This window comes from Hyperolius riggenbachi, chromosome 1 (assembly GCF_040937935.1).
Source record: "Hyperolius riggenbachi isolate aHypRig1 chromosome 1, aHypRig1.pri, whole genome shotgun sequence".
NCBI lineage: Eukaryota > Metazoa > Chordata > Amphibia > Anura > Hyperoliidae > Hyperolius > Hyperolius riggenbachi.
Window position 1 is genome coordinate 471,361,388 of NC_090646.1, and position 21,158 is coordinate 471,382,545.

At 44.9% G+C, this 21,158-nt stretch overlaps 1 protein-coding gene across 1 annotated transcript in view; it reads right to left on the reverse strand.

The window, feature by feature from the left end:
• Positions 1-1,197: 1,197 nt before the first annotated feature.
• The window catches only part of PES1 (pescadillo ribosomal biogenesis factor 1), a 94,981-nt gene continuing 75,020 nt past the window's right edge, over positions 1,198-21,158 (reverse strand). Inside the window, exons 10-15 of the mRNA XM_068240569.1 lie at positions 20,990-21,120; positions 20,558-20,683; positions 17,577-17,761; positions 15,862-16,007; positions 15,603-15,770; positions 1,198-2,181 (exon numbers count right to left, since the gene is read on the reverse strand). Coding sequence (XP_068096670.1) covers positions 2,098-2,181; positions 15,603-15,770; positions 15,862-16,007; positions 17,577-17,761; positions 20,558-20,683; positions 20,990-21,120 — 840 coding nt within the window. The 3' untranslated portion in view covers positions 1,198-2,097. The remainder of the gene's footprint in view (positions 2,182-15,602; positions 15,771-15,861; positions 16,008-17,576; positions 17,762-20,557; positions 20,684-20,989; positions 21,121-21,158) is intronic.

A 21,158-nucleotide genomic window follows, 5' to 3' on the forward strand; every position in this document is an offset into this window, starting at 1 on the left:
CAAACTCAATTTACCTGGGGGGCCGCTGGAGGCAAAGTCAGATTGAGGCTGGGCCGCATAAGGAATTTCACAATCACGGCGCATCGCCGCCTCTGCCCGCCCCTCTCACTCTTCCTTCTCAGAGAGGGGCGGGGAGAGGCGGCGATCCGTGCGGCGATTGAAGTCAGGAGGGGCAGAGCTGGAGCTGAAAGCTCTGCCCCTTCCAGGAAATGCCGGCAGATTGCCCCCCCCGGGCGATTTTGGGGCTCTGCAGCCCTCGTTTAGCGGCGGGGACACGGCGGATTACTTGGGAGCACTGAAGCGAATTATAAGGAAGCTTTTGCCGGCGAGGGCAACAAAATATTGTATCAAGGGCTGCAAATGGCCCGCGGGCCGCGAGTTTGAGACCCCTGCTTTACACTCAGTCTTGTTTTGAAAAACATTTCTGTATATTGAAAAAGGTGTAGGCAGCGCTTCCAAATACAGAAAGCTGCACCTGAATTGATTAAGCTGCAGAGTAGTGCAGAGCTCCAATGGACCATATTACACAACATGCATTCAAACAGGTACAGCAATGGAGGGCGTTAGCTTCAGCAAATACTATGTGCACAAATCATTTCCTACTAGACTTCCCCCCGGCGTTGACGTGCCCCCTTTTCTGTATATTACCTACCAATTTATGATTGGCGCTTACAAAATAAATGTAGGCTAGTATATTCCTATTCGCAAGACTCGGCACCAAAACAGCCCTATGTATCAGCATGATTCACATCACTGACCTAATGTGCAAATGTGAATGCGGCAGTCACACACAGCAACAAGTGAAATTCGGGATGGAGGAAGGGGAATGAGAAAGGTGTGGGTCCAGGAGCTAGCAGCCCCTGCATAGATGGTATGCAAGTACAGACTATTGGTAAACAGGAAACAGGTTCTCTTTAGGGTGGCAAAATTCAGTTACACATTCTTGCTAAATGGCAAAATGAGAGCTCAATTAAAAGAATATAATTAGTATCACACAAGCAGCCATTTTCCAATTAATATATTGCAAAGAAGTAGGCAGAACAAGCATGGTTATTGGAGAAACTGTGGGAAGAAAACAAAGCTGTTGGGTAAGGAAAGAGCATTTAGGAAAGAGCATTTTTTAGACAAAACTGGATTTCTGGAAACTGGTTAGATTTCTCAGGTTTTAATCAGTTACAAACACTCGTACAGCCAAAGTGAAAAAATTTCACCGTTTATTAAAATTACAGATGCAGGCATGAAAACATTGCACCTATTTTCTGCTTAGGATAGACTGGTGGCTGGGCTGACGCTTTTGGAATAGACTGGTGGCTGGGCTGACGCTTTTGGAATAGACTGGTGGCTGGGCTGACGCTTTTGGAATAGACTGGTGGCTGGGCTGACGCTTTTGGAATAGACTGGTGGCTGGGCTGACGCTTTTGGAATAGACTGGTGGCTGGGCTGACGCTTTTGGAATAGACTGGTGGCTGGGCTGACGCTTTTGGAATAGACTGGTGGCTGGGCTGACGCTTTTGGAATAGACTGGTGGCTGGGCTGACGCTTTTGGAATAGACTGGTGGCTGGGCTGACGCTTTTGGAATAGACTGGTGGCTGGGCTGACGCTTTTGGAATAGACTGGTGGCTGGGCTGACGCTTTTGGAATAGACTGGTGGCTGGGCTGACGCTTTTGGAATAGACTGGTGGCTGGGCTGACGCTTTTGGAATAGACTGGTGGCTGGGCTGACTCTTTTGGAATAGACTGGTGGCTGGGCTGACTCTTTTGGAATAGACTGGTGGCTGGGCTGAGGCTTTTGGAATAGACTGGTGGCTGGGCTGAGGCTTTTTGAGTATATTACAGATCAGGTAAGAAACGGTCAGTCATGTATTTGTTATATGTCCAAGAACCTTAATGTTTGAAGCACGTAGTCCATATGCAGTGGTTTCAAACAGGACACTGCCTTCCCGTGACCATTCAACACAATCTTCAGTGGAGATTTATGTGACACATGGATAAAAGGCCAAAGAAGATGCAGACAGACCTTGGTTGCCAAACAAGAGGCAACACTAGATAGTTTTTCAGCAAAGGTTTTAAATTATGGCGATTTGTTTAGGTGATAATCACTTCTTTTTTGTCTTCTTGCCCTTGCGTTCAGCTTTTTCAGCTTCGTCGTGAGCTTTCCTCTTCATTGCCAGCTTGTTAGCCTGTGAGAGAGATCACATTAGTCAGCAAAGTGTTCCTGATCTTTAATACTTCATATTGTTGTTACATAATATTGCTTTGGAGATAAACCATCACTTTTTAGGAAGACAAAGAGCTGCTACATGGTATAGTGTTGCTATAGTCTTGGAATAACTTAAAGGAATACTGTAAGGGTCGGGGGAAAATGAGTTGAACTTACCCGGGCCTTCTAATGGTCCCCTGCAGACATCCTGTGCCCGCACAGCCACTCACCAATGTTCCAGCCCTGCCTCCGGTTCACTTCTGGAATTTCAGACTTTAAAGTCTGAAAACCACTGTACCTGCGTTGCCGTGTCCTCGCTCCCACTGATGTCACCAGGATCATACTGGGCCTGCACAGTACGCTCCTGGTGACATCAGCGGGAGCAAGGACACGGCAATGCAGGCGCAGTGGTTTTCAGACTTTAAAGTCTGAAATTTCAGAAGTGAACCGGAGGCGGGGCTGGAACATTGGTGAGTGGCTGCGCGGGCACAGGATGTCTGCAGGGGACCATTAGAAGCCCCGGGTAAGTTCAACTTATTTTCCCCAGATCCCCCTACAGTATTCCTTTAAAGCCATGCTAAAGATGATCACATAACAGGCTACAGTTCGGTAAGGCTGCTACAACTCCTGCCAAATATATGAATTTGCCCCTTGTGGTTGCCTGTTATGTCATAACCTGGCCCCCACTCCTGTGCAGTGGCCAAGCAGCTAACAGGTGGATGGAATTCGTCCCATAGCAGAATTCTCATCTGACTATGAAGACTCACTAGTATTCATATGAGCCCCTCAAGTGACAGCAACTTGTGCTGGTGAGCTGCTAAGGATACCATAGTATGCAGCTTTATCATCCGTTAGTAAGAAAATGTAAGGAAAACACATTTAACCACTTGAGGACCGCAGTGTTAAACCCCCCTAAAGACCAAGCCATTTTTCATTAAATTGGCTAAGGCCAAGCTGCAGGGCCACATGACAGCACACAAGTGATCCCCCCCCCCCCTTTTCTCCCCACCAACAGAGCTCTCTGTTGGTGGGGTCTGCTCCCCTTTCCAGAAGTTTGTTTGTTCATTTTTGTTTATGTGTGTTTTTTAAATAAATTTTTTTAAGCCATTATACACCCCCTCTCCCTCCCTCCCCCCGCCAGCCAATCTCCGTGATCAGCTGTCATAGGCTTCACCTCTGTGCCTCTGGAGGGGACAGCCATGTTAAACGGCTGTTCCCAGTACAGTGCTGCTGTAGATCGCAGCACTGCACAGGTAATTAGACATTTAACAGTCTCCCGATCACTGCTCAGAGACTGAAGGCGGAGCTCCGATCACCAAAAAAAACTGAAATCACCTTCACCGCCTACTGCTTCGCAGCCAGAAGTGAAACGGTGCGCACACAAAAAAAGGCGTTCTAGTAAAATACTGCCAAAATCTATTTGGCTTAAACATCAAAAGGTATATCTGGCAGAAAACTAATACACCCCCACTCCACATGCACAGTAGACCCCAGTGCTCCCACCACCAGGAGAATAACCCACAACTGCCACAGAATTCCCCTGGGGGTGGGAGCAATGGGGTCCGTCTGCGCTGCCCCACTTGGTGTTGCATGTGGAGTGGGGGTCCAAGGTGGTGGCAGAGCCCGGGGCCCTCGCCTCTCATTTGCTCCATGTGAAGTAAATCTTGTTTGCTTAAATATCCTCAGCGCGCCCAGCTGGGCTGCAGCTCTCTTAAAGGGAACCAGAGACGAAGCATCTCATGTATTTTACCATATATATCAATGGGAACATGACAGTAAACACCTACTCTGCTCTCTGCTTCATTCTTCTCTGCTAAATCTGCTTGTAATCAGCCCTGATAAGAATCCCCGACTGAGCATTCAGTCTGGCTTTCACCGGAATGATTATAGCTGAGTCAGTCTTCTGTGATGTCTTTTCAAGCCCAAGTCTGCCCCCTTGTGGCTCTGGTTTCCTGCTATTTATCCTTGAAGCAGCAAAGCAGAGCCACAAGAGGGCAGGCTTGGGCTTGAAAAGACATCACAGAAGACTGACTCCGCTATAATAATTCCTGGAAAAGCTAGACTGAATGCTCAGGTGGGGATTCTTATCAAGTCTGATAACAGGCAGATTTAGCGGAGAAGAATGAAACAGAGAGCAGGGTAGGTGTTTACTGTCATGTTCCCATTGATATATATGGTAAAATACATGAGGGTGCTTCGTCTCTGGTTCTCTTTAAGCTGCTCCAGACCTTGTCTCAGATTTCTACATCTTTAAACGTACTTGTGCTGAAACTGAACCCAAAATACAGAGGAATCCCACCCACCACAACGAAGGCTACAACTACAACCAACCAGAACAATTGGATTACTTTGGATGGCAGAGATTTAAACTGGACTGAAATCCTCCATGAGCCTACCATTGCTGAACACACCAAGCCTACTAATAGCTGACCTGAAACTAGACCTTCAACCTCTCTGTGATTGCCCTCTCTCCACCATGTGAGTAATCCTTTATCCATTATCCAAGGCATATGCACCAAGTGACTATTTTCCACATTTATTTTATCATTCATCAACTAACTCTAATGCTGGGCATACACGGAGCGTTTGCTCCTTATCAATCGAGCCGCTGATGGCTCGATTGATAATATCCGACAGGTCCGATGACCCGCCGGATAGATTCCCCACTCGACCTCCGCGGGCGGACAATAGCGGGGAATCGAGCGGAAGATAAAGAATGCCCGCGGGGACAAGCGGGGATCGATACAGGCGCCAGCGGAGACGCGCTGGGATCGAGCCAGCGGCTCGATCCAGCGCATAATTGCATCCGTGTATGCCCAGCATAAAACAAGGAACTTTACTTAAAATAAATCTATGATCTGACTCTGTGTAGGAAGAAAGCATTTTGCACAGATCCTCTGATCTCAGCATGATTCCAAAAGTAAAAGCTAACTAAACAAGTCTGTTGTCTCGAATGTCAACATACAAATACTCATCAAAGGATCTTCTCTCTGCCTGCCCTCCCAAGAAACAATTACAAATTAACACCTCACTAGCTCTCCTCTTATGGCTCATACACACGGGGCACAACTGTCGCTACAAACACGTGGCACGCGCATGTCTGAGCGACAGTTGCCCCGTGTGTATAAGGCTCGCACCCCGAACTGTCGCCGGAGACAGCAGCTGCCGTGCGATTGAAAAGTTCAATCGCCGGCAACCTACGTCTCCGCAACTGTCGATAGTCCGCCACGCGTACTGCGTGTGTATGTGCGGACTAGCAACAGCTACCCACAGCCAGAAGGGAGCTTCCGACGGGGGTACAAGACTTTTGGCGACAGCTTCCTGTCTCTGCCTGTCGTGTAGACAGCTGTCGCTCAGGCGGAGCTGTCGCCGAGCTGTTGCGCATACATCTCCTGTGTGCTAGCAACAGCAACAATGGTAGCCCATGTGTATGAGGCTTTAAAATCCTTTGGGATACTCAGGAAAAGCAGGAGGGGGCGGAGAGGCAGTGGGTCTGAAAACACCAGGGAAGAAAAACCAGGCAAAGGGTAACAGCTTTGACAATGAAGTCTAAACAACATAGCTGTCCCCAAGAAAGCTCCATCACAGCCACACTTTGCAATGCCAGATCAATAAATAATAAAACAGCAACTATACATGACCTAATACAGCTCTCTAACAAGACCGTTTTGACGGAGACCTGGCTTGGGGAAACATGCAGTCCCCACTCTTAAAGCGGCTGTACCGGTAAATTTTGCAGTCTTGCACTGTGAGAGGCAAGACCACAAGGGAGGGGGGTTGCCATATGCTTCAGATCCTCTTTGAACATAAGGTCCCGGACCATAGGCCCCAATGAATCCTTTGAATGCTTGGCTGCCTAACTCTTAGATGAGAAAAATATCAACATATTGTTCATATACCGCACCCCAGGTAATGGCTCAGCCTTTCTTAAAGGATACCCAAAGTGACATGTGGGTAGAGCAGTTCTTTGTTGAAGTGCGTGTTACCGTGAGAGCATCCCCAGGCACACGTGCCTGCAAGAGCCGGCCAGCCGCTCAGCCAGGGCTGGGCCGAGGCAGAGGCGGAGAGAGACTCAAGCCTCAGGGCTCCGTGTAGGAGGGGGCGCACAACTCACTCAGCTATCATTCCCCTATTGAGATTGAAGCAGAAATAAGAAAAGGGAATACATAACAGTGACTGCAAGACTGCAAGCAAGATAACTAGACATTAAGGTGTTGGGGACCCTGGGGTCCCTCTTAGTCCAATAGCAATCATTGTGTGATGGCTCGGGTGGGAGGGACGGGGGCGCACTTTGGTGTCTCAGCCTTGGGTGCTGGAGGATCTTGTCCCGGCTCTGCACTCAGCTGTGACAAAGATAGCCAGAGCAGATCGGAGCTCACACAAGATTTGTTGCTGGGAAGGGGGGGGTTAATGAACTTAGCACAACTGATTTTACTTCAAGGGAACAGAGAGGGAAACCTTGCTGCTCTTTATGGCACTTATTGCTCAAGGTTGTCAGAGCAAATGTTAACTAGAGCTAGGTGAAACTAGTAGCCCCCTTGCGAATGCTGGGTTTGTACTAATTAACCATGGCACTGACCAGCCCTGCAAGTGTGTTCCCTGCTAGGTAAACAAAATCACAGGACATAGTCTCACAGATCTGCCTTTGCAAGAAGTTTTGCATCTGCTCTGCCTTTGTGATTCAAGTTCAGATCACCTCACTTGACCTGCAGGTAGCCACAAAATCTATCCGGAAGCCATGATCTTTAAAATGTTTGTTTTTATTATAGTGTATATAAACCACGCTCCTGTTTCTATGTGTCACAAACTATGGGTAAAAATTGAAGTGCCGGTGGTTAAAGGCAACTGAGCTCGTGTAGCCCTCCATCCCTGTGATGGTCCCCATCCTGCCACCCTGTCTGCAGCCAGCCGCACTTCAAAGGACCCGCGTCTGAACTTCGCTCCTGGCAGCAATGCATGCTGGAAGCTTTATGCAGTAATTATTATTATTTATATAGCGTTGACATCTTCCGCATCGCTGTACAGAGTATATTGTTTTGTCACTGTCCCTCACAGGGGCTCACAATCTAATCCCTACCATAGTATGTATGTGGATGTATAGTGTAGTGTATGTATCATAGGCTAGGGCCAATTTTCAGGGGGAATCCAATTAACTTATCTGTATGTTTTTGGGATGTGGGAGGAAACCAGTGTGCCCGGAGAAAACCCATAGGGAGAACAATTAACTTCTTGCAGATGTTGACCTGGCTGGGATAGAACCCGGGCACCCAGCGTTGCAAGGCAAGAGCGCTAATCACTACCCCATCGTGCTGCCCATAATGCATGCTGGGAGCTGGTGTTTGTAGATGTCCTGCCTGGGAGATGTACATACTACAGCTCCGTGCATGTATTGCAGACGGGAGCAAGCTTCAGACGTGGGTCCTTTGAAGTGCGGCCAGCTGCGGACAAGATGGCGACCATCACAGGGATGGGGTGGCTACATGAGGAGCCCTCAGTAGGTAGCCAATTGTGCCCTTCCTAAACCACCCTCTGACATCTTTAGCTGCAGCACTTTACAGAGTACATAGTCATGGACTGTCCTCAGAGGACCACAGAATAATCCCTACCATAGTCATATGTCCTACCATATTTGTATTATTATTATTATTATTTATTTATATAGTTTAGATATCTTCTGCAGCACATTACAGAGTATATTGTCATGTCACTGACTGTCCTCAGAGGAGCTCACAGTATATTTCCTGTCATAGCGTAATGTTCTACCATATTACATTGTCTGTGCTCAGAGGAGCTCACAATCTAATCTTACCATAGTCTAATGTCCTACCATATTATGTATTTATATTGCACTGACATCTCCTGCAGCACTTTACAGAGTACAGTCATGTCACTGACTGTTCTCAGTGAAGCTCACAATCTAATCCCTACTATAGTCATAGTCTAAAGTCCTACCATATTATTATGTACTAGTGACCTAAGCCCATTTAAAAACGGGCCCAAGGTCTGTCACGCGCGTCCCATCCTGCGTCCTGTCCCCAACGGCTGTGTCAGAGCAGGACATGGGCAATAGCGCAAAAGCACTGACACAGGGACATGGGACGCCGGGACACTTGTACATTATTCGGTAGGATTTGTATAGCACTGACATATTTTGCAGCATTTAACGGAGTATATAGTCATGCCACGCACTGGCGTAATAGGGGAAGCAGCCCCTGGGGCCCGCTCATGGTTGTTTTGGGGGGGGGGGGGGGGCAGGAGGGGTTGCAGCATGAGGGGAGAGCTTAGTAGCACGTCGCTCTCCCCACCGACATGCTACCAAGCTCTCCCCTCATGCTGCAACCCCTCCTGCTCCCCTAAAACGGGCATGAGCGGGCCCCAGGGTGTGTGTGTGTGTGGGGGGGGCCCGCCTGCCCAAATTCTTGCAGGGGGGCCCGGGGACTTCTAGTTACGCCCCTGATGCCAGGCACTATTTCTGCCATTAATCTAAAGTCCAAATGCAATCACCAGAGAGGGGGATGCTAGAGTCAACAAGACTATAAAGAAGCATTGCCCCTGTAACAGTCAAAGTAGCTACCTACAAAATATCAACAACAACAAACAACATTTGTAAAGCGCTTTTCTCTGGTAGGACTCAAAGCGTGTAAAACGCTCCAAACGATCTGCACCATCCAATTGATATCTTTATTATAGCTCAGTTAAAACATAGTAAACAAGTTTAAAAGTCCATCTGTGGGTCTGTGCAAAGTGATGACGCACAGGCGTTTCGGGCCATAGCAGATCCTTTTTCAAATCATGACTGGCCCACAATTGATCCAGAGGTGATTATAGCACATCCTGGCTTTACCATTGGTGCAGTGGCATTCACAACTACAGGAGTCAAAGCGTGTAAGCATGGCTCAGACCAATAATTGGTTTATTGGTTGATCCATATCAAATGGATTACAGTACCTGATCTGTAAATGCTGGCTCCCCACCTCTCCCCTTCTCTGTGACAGGACCAGGACCCACAGGGAAATGTCTGTGTTTCTGCAGGGATTGCCACTGTTTACACATACCACAGCTAATGAACCTTCACACTTGGGGAAGGACAGACTTCTGTGACACAGACCTGCAAGAATGGGCTGTGTATACCCAATTGATCCTTTCTTTGTAATGTGAGATACAAGATGGCATCACTTTGCCATGGAGACTGTCCCCCCCTCCTGCACAGACAAGATTACAGGCACATGAGGAGGATCATGGGAAGAGCAGGGGAATCATCATATGTCGCTACCCCTGCTTCTAGGAAAAAACATGGCAGCCCCCTGCTCTGCTGCTGAGCATAGTAATAGATGCAGTTATAAGAGAAAAGGTGACAGTCTACTGCTCTGGACTTTCAATCAATATTTGGAAATATACTATCCTTTTACACTTATTTTTTATAAATACACTTTTTATATGCTCAGTTCCCTTTAAGGAAATCTCTGAACTCTTATCCTGCCTAACAGTGGAACACCCTAGATGGATCATACTGGGAGACTTTAATGTATGGGTGGATGATCACGACTCACACCTAGGAAGTGAACTACTTCTCACAATGAGCGAACTGGGCTTCTCCCAGGCTGTCAACCTCCTTACCCACACGAAAGGGCACACCCTAGATCCTATATTCCATTCCGGACTTTTAATATCACACACGGAAATAAACCCAGTGGTATGGTCAGACCACCACACCATCCACTTCTCTCTGACAGCACCAGCGATAAAACACAGAGGGAAAGAACTCATAAAATACCGCTCTTTGAAAGATGTCTCACCCCAGCACATTCAGAACATCCTCAACTTCGACGGACTAACCAATCAATGCGCAGACCCAGACTCGATGGTCCTGATGTAAAACCATGCTGAGTCATCTGCTTTTGACGCCCTTGCTCCAGTTCGCATTTAACGGTCTACACCACTTCACCATGCACAGTGGTTTCATAGCGCATTAAAGGACCTAAAGAAAAAAGTGCGCAGACTAGAAAGAAAATGGCGAAAGTCTCATAATTCAAAAGATCCTCGTCTCCCACCTGGGAAGCTACCAAAATGCGATCACTAAGAAAAAATCCTCCTACCTATTACAGATCGCAAAGGCTGCAAACAGGCCAGCCAAATTAATCAGCACAGTTGATAGCCTCTGTAATCCATCCGGTCAAAATCCTACTATACAGGATCTTCTCAAAAAATTAGCATATTGTGATACAGTTCATTATTTTCTGTAATGTACTGATAAACATTAGACTTTCATATATTTTCGATTCAAATACACACAACTGAAGTAGTTCAAGCCTTTTATTGTTTTAATATTGATGATTTTGGCATACAGTTCATGAAAACCCAAATTTCCTATCTCAAAATATTAGCATATTTCATCCGACCAATAAAAGAAAAGTGTTTTTAAAACAAAAAAAGTCAACCTTCAAATAATTAAGTTCATTTATGCACTCAATACTTGGTCGGGAATCCTTTAGCAGAAATGACTGCTTCAATGCGGCGTGGCATGGAGGCAATCAGCCTGTGGCACTGCTCAGGTGTTATGGAGGCCCAGGATGCTTCGATAGCGGCCTTAAGCTCATCCAGAGTGTTGGGTCTTGCGACTCTCAACCTTCTCTTCACAATATCCCACAGATTCTCTATGGGGTTTAGGTCAGGAGAGTTGGCAGGCCAATTGAGCACAGTAATACCATGGTCAGTAAACCATTTACCAGTGGTTTTAGCACTGTGAGCAGGTGCCAGGTCGTGCTGAAAAATCTTCATCTCCATAAAGCTTTTCAGCAGATGGAAGCATGAACCCACTTTTGAACCAGAAACAGCGGCAGAATCGCCTGAGCCGGGCTACAGAGAAGCAGCACTGGACTGTTGCTCAGTGGTCCAAAGTACTTTTTTCGGATGAAAGCAACTTTTATATGTCATTGGGAAATCAAGGTGCCAGAGTCTGGAGGAAGACTGGGGAGAGGGAAATGCCCAAATGCCTGAAGTCCAGTGTCAAGTACCCACAGTCAGTGATGGTCTGGGGTGCCATGTCAGCTGCTGGTGTTGGTCCACTGTGTTTTATCAAGGGCAGAGTCAATGTAGCTAGCTATCAGGAGATTTTCGAGCACGTCATGCTTCCATTTGCTGAAAAGCTTTATGGAGATGAAGATTACATTTTTCAGCACGACCTGACACCTGCTCACAGTGCCAAAACCACTGGTAAATGGTTTACTGACCATGGTATTACTGTGCTCAATTGGCCTGCCAACTCTCCTGACCTGAACCCCATAGAGAATCTGTGGGATATTGTGAAGAGAAAGTTGAGAGACGCAAGACCCAACACTCTGGATGAGCTTAAGGCCACTATCGAAGCATCCTGGGCCTCCATAACACCTGAGCAGTGCCACAGGCTGATTGCCTCCATGCCACGCCGCATTGAAGCAGTCATTTCTGCAAAAGGATTCTCGACCAAGTATTGAGTGCATAACTGAACATAATTATTTGAAGGTTGACTTTTTTTGTTTTAAAAACACTTTTCTTTTATTGGTCGGATGAAATATGCTAATTTTTTGAGATAGGAAATTTGGGTTTTCATGAGCTGTATGCCAAAATCATCAATAAGAAAAACAATAAAAGGCTTGAACTACTTCAGTTGTGTGTATTTGAATCGAAAATATATGAAAGTCTAATGTTTATCAGTACATTACAGAAAATAATGAACTTTATCACAATATGCTAATTTTTTGAGAAGATCCTGTAAATACCTCAAAGGAGCTATGTGAGAAATTTGCTTGCTACTTTTCTGACAGTATCCTCTATTCGGTCTCTCATTCAGTCCACAGCACCTAAGACTTATTCAACTCCTGTTAATAGTTGCAAGAACAACCTAACACCCTGGACTGACTTCAAAAGCATTAGTGAAGAAGAGATCTCATACATCCTACGTCGCCTCCGCCAGACAACCTGTGACCTGGACCCACTAAGCATATGCTGAAATGCCCTGACCCGTTTGGCCCAGCATTTCACAAAAAAGTACCGTATCTTTCGGACTATAAGACGCTCCTGACCATAAGACGCACCTAGGTTTGGAGGACAAAATCCAGGGGGAAAAAAATAAATATATCTATCTATCTATATCTCTATCTCTCTATATCTATATCTATCTCTCTATATCTATATCTATCTCTATCTCTCTATCTATCTACTAAACCTGGTGCACCCATGGTGAAGTGGCATCTTGTGGATGCCACTTCTCCCTGTGTCCTCCTTGTGTCCCCCCATGTTTCTACCTCTGTCCCCCGTGGGTCCTCTATGTCCTTTTGTGTCCCCCCGTGTCCTCTTCTGCATGGGCATAGTGCAGGGAGTCCCCGACATTGCGGCGGGTTGGAGGTTCGTACTGGCAGGCATTCACAAATCAGAAACTCCCTGAATTTGGATTATAAGACGCAGTGACTTTTTTTCCACCACTTTTGGGGGAGAAAAAGTGAGTCTTATAGTCCAAAAAATACAGTAAATTGCTCCCTGCAAGCAGGGAGGTTTCCTACCTCTCTAAAGGGGCCCATACACCTAACGGGGGACAGAGGGAAATGCTCCATCCTAATCCTGCTGGATCTCTCAGCAGCTTTTGATAGAGTTGACCACGAAATCCTGCTCAACAGACTGCAGGAGTACAGTTGCATCAATGGATCAGTCCTCCTCCAGTGGTTCAGATCATTCCTGACTGAGAGAACACAGAGAGTATCCCTAGGACCCATCATGTCCAACCCCGCACCTCTAAAATTTGGAGTGCCACAAGGATCAATCCTATCGCCTCTGTGGTTTGCAATCTACATGTTACCACTCGGTACAATTATCCAACAACATGGGCTGACGTACCACTGCCATGCCGATGACACGCAGCAATACCTGTCTTTCAAGCCTGGTGGAACAGGCGCTACTCCAAAAATAAATTCTTGCTTGGCTGAGCTACAGGCGTGGATGAATGATAACTGGTTAAAACTGAATGCTGACAAAACTGAGGTCGTTGTTGTCCAAAGCCAGCGCTCGCCATCAAAACAGTTCTATCCTAAATCAACACCAATTCGGATAGGGAATTCAGACATTAAAAGCTCCAACCTTGTGCGCAGCCTTGGTGTGCTACTCGATGGCGTATTGAGTTTCAGATAGATATATATATATATATATATATATATATATATATATATATATATATATATATATATGTGTGTATGCGTGTGTGTGTATGCATGTGTGTGTATGCATGCATGTATGCATGCGTGCGTGCATATGTATATGTGTGTATATGTATATGTGTGTGTGTGTATGTGTGTGTGTGTGTGTATATATATATGTGTGTGTGTATGCGTGTGTGTGTATGTATATATATATATGTGTGTGTGTGTATGTATATATATATGTGTGTGTGTGTATGTATATGTGTGTGTGTGTGTGTGTGTGTGTGTGTGTGTGTGTGTGTGTGTGTGTGTGTGTGTGTGTGTATGTATATATATATATATATATATATATATATATATATATATGTATGTGTGTGTGTGTGTGTGTGTGCGTGTATGTATATATATATATATGTGTGTGTGTGTGTGCGCGTGTATGTATATATATATATATACGTGCGTGCGTGCGTGCGTGTGTATATACATACATATATACTCACACATACATACATACATACACATTCAAACACACTGTACTTACAAACTATTCACACACTACATACACACTGTAAATACCCACCCAGCACACAAACATCCTGTACATGAAATCTATACACACACACTGCATATACCCACAAAAACATGCACAAATACTCACACACTACTGGAGACCCATCATGCACAATTAGATGAAAGGGGATCCACAGCCTGGAGCCCTGCACAGCAGGTAAACTTATTTTTGGTGGAGAGGGTCTGGATCTACGTAGTGACACCTCCCCATCCACACTCAGTCCTGGCTCGGGGCTCAGAAGGCTGACGTCAAAGAAAGCCACTGGTGCTGCCTGGGAGAGAGAGAGTCTGCCTACTGGCTGTTGCAGGCTCTGTAAAGATTCTGATGAATGCATTCATAGCCAGCAGCTGCCCCTGCCAGCTACATACACATAAGCTCAGAAAGGCAGACTGAGCAATGGGGGCAGCTGCGGACTTGCACAGCATGCGAGCAGCTATCAGATATGGATGGGGACAGGTGCAGACCAGTCAACCTGTCACCCAGCCACAGCAACATCAGGATCTTTAAATTGCATCCTGCTTCTCCCCATCAGCCCTAGCAAGTCTGCGCTCCATTCAAACCATGCTTGGAGGCAGAGATTCAGCATGGCCACATTGTCATTGAGGTGACAGGGTAAAGGGGCGGAGCGGCTTGACACTATGCATACCCTGGCCACTGCGCTGCAGGGAGGGGGAGCAGAGAGCGGTGGTGTCATAGCAACAGACGCTGCTGCTTCGGTGTACAACGATGGGCACTATGTGCCCTGAGGTTCAGGGCGCAGTGGGCAGAGATCCGGAGCACGTGCACCAACGACGCACCTGGTAGGAAGAATAAGTGGCTGGATAAGGGACCTGACATAAGAGACATGGGTTCAAATCCTGGCACTTCCTGTTCTTTAAGCGAGCACCTATTCAGTAGGAGTTCCTGGCCAAGACTCCCTAACACTGCTATTGCCTACTGAGTGCATTCTAGTGGCTGCATCACACGCGCTTTGAGTCCGACAGGAAAAAAGCACAATACAAATATCAGATTTATTATTTAGAAAGTTCACCTAACAAGACAAAGAACCGAAACAGACGCCGCAGTGGCTGAAGAAAAAGGTGAATGTCCTATGCTTTTGCCTTGACACAGGAACCTGAAGTGAGAGATATATGGTGGCTACCATATTTATTTCCTATTAAACAATACTAGTTGCCAGGCAGCCCTGATGATTACTTTTGGCTGCAGTAGTATCTTATACACACACACCCCTGCAACAAGCATGTGGCTGATCCAGTCAGACTTCAGTCAGAGGACCTGCTCTGCAGGCTTGTTCATGGCTAAAAAACACTTTTAGTAAGGCTCGCTAAAACGTACAAACATTATGTTTCGTACATGTCACATGGTTCTTTGCCATGATCACCTTTGCTAAGAATCTAGCATGTGTTTAGCAGCCCTGATGTGTCGGTAAGAGATCCGTATAGCTGGATCAACTCATCAGAACACACAGTTCTCGTCCTCAATCTCTCTTGGCCTGTGCCGCTCCGTCGTGTACTGTGCCTCCAGGCTAGTGACATGTCTGTACAGCCCTTGGCCTTAACTGTTGTCCACGGCATTGAGGCCTGATCCCTGCAGGCAACAGTCTTCATATGTATGACAAGACTTCTATTTTGCACTATTATGGAATGCTAGACACCAGCTTACCTCTCTGACTTTACGTTTTTTGCCAAACATGATCTTGTTGTAAAGATATTTTTCCTTTTTCTTCATCATCATGATGGCGAGACGTTTTTCCTCGCTCTTCTCACGCTCCGCTGCACGTGCTTTGTCCTCTACCTTTAAGGTCCCTGCCGTCACCTTTACATTTAACTTCTGAGGAAGTCAAGGAAAAAAAAAAACACTCTGTAGATAATGTAAAACTAAAAGATTTTTTTTGTAGAAGTTTTAAACAGGGTTACATTACCTTCCCCTTAAACTGCTTATCTTCTCGTTCTCTCAACTTGGTATCACTCTCTTCATCCTCTTCCTCCTCTACTTCCTCCTCCTCCTCTTCATCATCTTCCTCTTCTGAATCTTCATCCTCATCTTCCTCCTCCTCTTCTTCCTCACCTGGTGGTGAAAAATGATTAGAGTACAGACATCACTCAGATGATTTCAGGCATAACAAAGCTTTGTCAGTCCACTAGGAATTTTGAAAAAGGACAGTAATCTCAAATTGAACTAAACTGCACACTTAACTCCTGCACTCTATTTGGAGACCATCTAGAAACTCAACTCCCATCTTGTGGCAATAGTAATGAGCTGCACAGGGCAAAAGGATTTGTTAATATATTACTTTTTTATATGTTATAATGCTCAATTAGGGCATATAACGATATAAAAAAAAAATCCCATACATTTAACCACTCTGTGAGCACCTAACACCGATGGGCGACCGCAGAGTGACTCCCCCAGGACCGCCTAATCCCGATTGGTGTCAGGTCCTGGAGGCGGAGATTAGCAGGGAACGCGCATGTTCCCTGCTTGTAAATAGAGCGGGGACCAGTGATCAGCCTGCCAGCCGCAATCGGAGCTGGCAGGCTGTAAAAAAAAAAAAAAAAAGGAAACAAACATTTGTACAGCGCTACAATCTAGTGCAATGCTGTACTGGGAACAGCACTGTCACTTGGCTGCCCCCCTGGTTGGCTCACAATCTAATCCCTCCTAGGCTGATGCCTATAAGAGGATATTATATGTATTGATTGTAGTGTAGGGCCAATTTAGAGGGGGGGGGGGGGGGATTAAAAACAAAAAACATGCTCTTTATTTTTTAATAATAATAAAAAAACACATGGCAAGCAGCAATCAGAGACCACCAACAGAAAGCTCTGTTGATTCAAATGTAAAAGAGAAACAAGACACTGGCACTAAATGCAGCAAGGATGGATTCTACCACACTGGGCTTACCTGCAGCATGCTCCAGTAGAAGGCCACAAATTCCAATCAGAGAAAAGGAGAGATGGGCACAGCTGCTTAAAATACCCTTTATTGTGGCTGGGTAGACACAAAAAGTTACAGCAGTGGGGGAAAGACAAAGTCTGATAGCTGTTTCGCAGGGACTAGCCCTGTTTCATCAGTGACTGTCTTTCCCCCACTGCTGTAACTTTTTGTGTCTACACAGCCACAATAAAGGGTATTTTAAGCAGCTGTGCCCATCTCTCCTTTCCTCTGATGAGAAAGCTCTGTTGGTGGGAAGAAAAGGGGATAAGATTCATTTGGGTGCTAAGTTCTATAACTGCGCAATAAACAGTTAAAACTGCACAGTACGTAATTGTAAAAAAAATCACCTGGTTACCAGGGGGGTGTAAGCATGTGGTCCTAGAGTGGTTAAAAAAATGTCTTATTCAAAGTCCAGTATAATAAACGTGTGTGATTAACTTTCATATATTTTCTATGTAGAAGTCAACTGCAGGTTTAACAATGCAGTTTTCTAAACTGGAATAAAAAATATGTATCATTTTTTCAATAGTTTGGAAGGGCTGAAAAGGATTTTCTTTGTGCACCAAAAGAGGATGTATTACCCTTACTTCTTCTCTTGCAACACCTATCATCAAGAATAAAAATGAGAAACTTCTCCCTATACAAGGCACTGAACAAAAACTAGTCATAAGTTTGAACACAAAAAGGTTATAAAGTTACCAAGTGTCTCTCCTCTTTGCAGTGCCAGTAGCCTCTGCTTCTCTGGTGGGATGTAATCGCCTTCCTTTTCTACCACAAATGGTGAGAGATGGGGAGGTAGCAGCACTCCTGGAAAGTAATCTTCAACTGGCAACAGAATGCGTGCATTTACACAGTCAAACACCCACTGCGGCTGAACGTAATACCTGCAGAAAACATGGAACAAGGTTTTGTCAAGGTTTTCCTCTACAAAACCAGTACACAACACATTTTTGGGGGAGTTCTCATAAAAGTATTTTCTTGTTGAAGTCACTTGGGGAAATCGCAGACCCATATTGAACGAATCGCTTAATTTGGAAGCGGCAGCTCTCCTCACGCATCTATACTACCGTAGGCTATGGGACACCGAGGTGTTTCAGTGCAATGGCAATGACGAAGATTCGTAAGCATACCATAGCAGTTGGAAGGTTACTCATAGGTTTAGCAGGATAAGAGTTGGTGTGCGTTCAGTGTAACGGTAGTAGGAGGGTTAGTAAGAACAGATGGGAGAGTGACTTGAGCTTTTACTGTGTGTGTGTGTGTGTGTGTGTGTGTGTGTGTGTGTGTGTGTGTGTGTGTGTGTGTGTGTGTGTGTGTGTGTGTGTGTGTGTGTGTGTGTGTGTGTGTGTGTGTGTGTGTGTGTGTGTGTGTGTGTGTGTGTGTGTGTGTGTGTGTGTGTGTGTGTGTGTGTGTGTGTGTGTGTGTGTGTGTGTGTGTGTGTGTGTGTGTGTGTGTGTGTGTGTATGTATACAGGTGCCTTACCACCTGGGAAGATATGTTCTGGGGGTCTCGCGCCCCCCTGCACACTTGGGCAGAACCAACAATAGCCAATCACATTTCACCCATTCATGTCAATGGAAAAAAATTTAAAGGACTGCCATTCGCACAGTAATAAAGCCAGAGTCCCCAAACTTAGCACAGTTGGTCACTTGGTGAGCGATTTGAAAAATTCAGTTAAGTCAATTCATTTTCAATGGAAAAAAAATGTAAACTGCAGCCATTCTTATTCGCAGGGTTCTCAAACTTGGCACAGTGGGTTACTGGGATTAATATTCATGAAAGTGGGTGGAGCCTACAACAATCAAAATTCTCCTATAGATTGTCAAGGGTAATATTTCAATTGCTCCCATTCTTACGCTGTAAAATTAGAGGCCTCAAACCTGGTACAGAGGGTCATTGAGTGACTAGTTCAAATTCAGAAAAGGAGGCGGAACCAGACACAGCCAGATTTGTTTAATTGATTTCAATGGGAAAATTTCAACTGCTTCTATTCTCAATGCCAAAGCAAGCAAATCTCACTAACTTTGTCATTGAGTGACTGTGTTAATGTTAGAAAAAGTGGCCGGACCCAACAAAAACCCAGTAGTCACTAAAATACATTCAATTCTATCAGTACCCACCTGCCATTGGGTACAGAAATAGAACTGGCCCCTTTAAAATGTTTTGATATTTTTTTCATTGCTGCTTGAGATAAAGATGCAAACAAAAAATTATTTTCCAGCTGTGTCTACTCAATGCAGCTCTTAACAGCCAAGTGAAGGATACAGTATAAGATTAGATTGAATATATTTATTAAATCTTTATAAATAAGCGATACAGTCATTGGGTATTGTACATAGTTCTCTTAGGAGGTAATTTACTCAGAGAAATATAAAGTGAATAGCAATGTCTTGACATCTATTTCACCATATCATTAGTATCCAACCTCTTACAAGCAGAAATAAATCACAGGGCAGTTCTGTCTCTCAGGTATTGATGAGGGGAAAAAGCTTACAGAAATTACCTTTATAAAAAGGTGTCCAATAATAATTCAATCTTAACCACTTCACCACTGAGGGGTTTTACCCCCTGACCACCAGAGCAATTTTCACCTTTCAGCGCTCCTTCCATTCATCTATAACTTTATTACTTATCCCTATGAAATGAACTATATCTTGTTTTTTTTCGCCACCAATTAGGCTTTCTTTAGGTGGGACATTATGCCAAGAATTATTTTATTCTAAACGTGTTTTAATGGGGAAATAGGAAAAAATGTGGGAAAAAATTATTATTTTTCAGTTTTCGGCCATTATAGTTTTTAAATAAAGCATGCTACTGTAATTAAAACCCATGAAATGTATTAACCCATTTGTCCCGGTTATAAAACCATTTAAATTATGTCCCTATCACAATGTTTGGCGACAATATTTTATTTGGAAATAAAGGTGCATTTTTTTCAGTTTTGCATCCATCCCTAATTACAAGCCCGCAGTTTATAAAGCAACAGTGTTATACCCTCTTGACATAAATATTTAAAAAGTTCAGTCCCTAAGGAAACTATTTATGTTTTTTTTTTATTGTATTTTTTTTTTTTAATTACAAAAAAAAATAAAAAAATTGGGGAGTGTGGGAGGTAATGAGTTAATTTATTGTGTAAATGTAATGTTTGTATATGTAAAATGCTGTTAGGGTGTAGTTTACTATTTGGCCACAAGATGGCCACAGAGTGTTTGTTTACATGCGACCTGTAAGCGTCCGGAAGGACGCTTACAGGAAGCAGTAGGAGGCTGGGAGACTTACAATGATCTCGCTGTTTCTGAAAGAAGCAGCAGATCATTGCGGGGGCTAGATCAACGAACGGGAATGGATTTTCCCGTTCATTGATCTCCGGGCGAGCGAGCGGCGGCGCGCACGAGCGGTGGGAGCGCGGACAGCGGCGGTAGCGCGGAAGGTACGGATTTCTCCGTCCGTGGTTTTTTAGGGGGGAAAAAAGGGACGGAGAAATTCGTACCGCCAGGGGTAAAGTGGTTAATTGTACAATCTTACCACTGCTATATAATATGAGGGACTACCCAAAAAAATATCAATTCAGTATATTCAGTCAGTTTTGCCTTCCTCTACATAGATTTGGTCATACTTTATAATAAATGGTCACCTTCAAATGTGTCACACAAGACTACACCGCAGCAGCCACACAGTGTTACCTGTTGATGATCTGAGTCTGCAGGTTTGGCCGGTCCACGATATGATGGGTGATGGTGGCATCAGAGCTGTCATACGTTGCTCCAATACAGAGTGTGCTGTCCCATGACACTTCTCCCCCAAAGCTCCTGTCGGGACACAGCAAAATAATATGAGCCATACGTTCCTCTTACATATATGTGGCAGAAATAAGATAAGCAACAATACATGTATAATTGTATGCCAACTCCTCACCATTAATACCATTTCATTTGTGAGCCAAGTCTAGAATTTAGCGATTAAATGAGGCTTACTAATGACTATAATTTTTTTTTTTTAATTACGAGTAAATTAAAGACAGCAGGTAACTGTCCGCAGATATTGACCACATTAGGATCTTCGCAACAGTCACTGATATAAATTCACAGTTAATGGTCAGATATTTTTTGCCTTACCTAATTACAAAGGCAAGTGCCTCTCTGGGTACCTCCCGATTCAAGAAGAATTTAAGTCCGACAAATAATGACTTGTGCTTCTCCTCCTCCTGCTGCTTCTTTCTCTGTTCCTCCTCAAGGCTGGCATTCTCCTGCACCAATCAAAGTTTAAAATAAAACAAATCATATA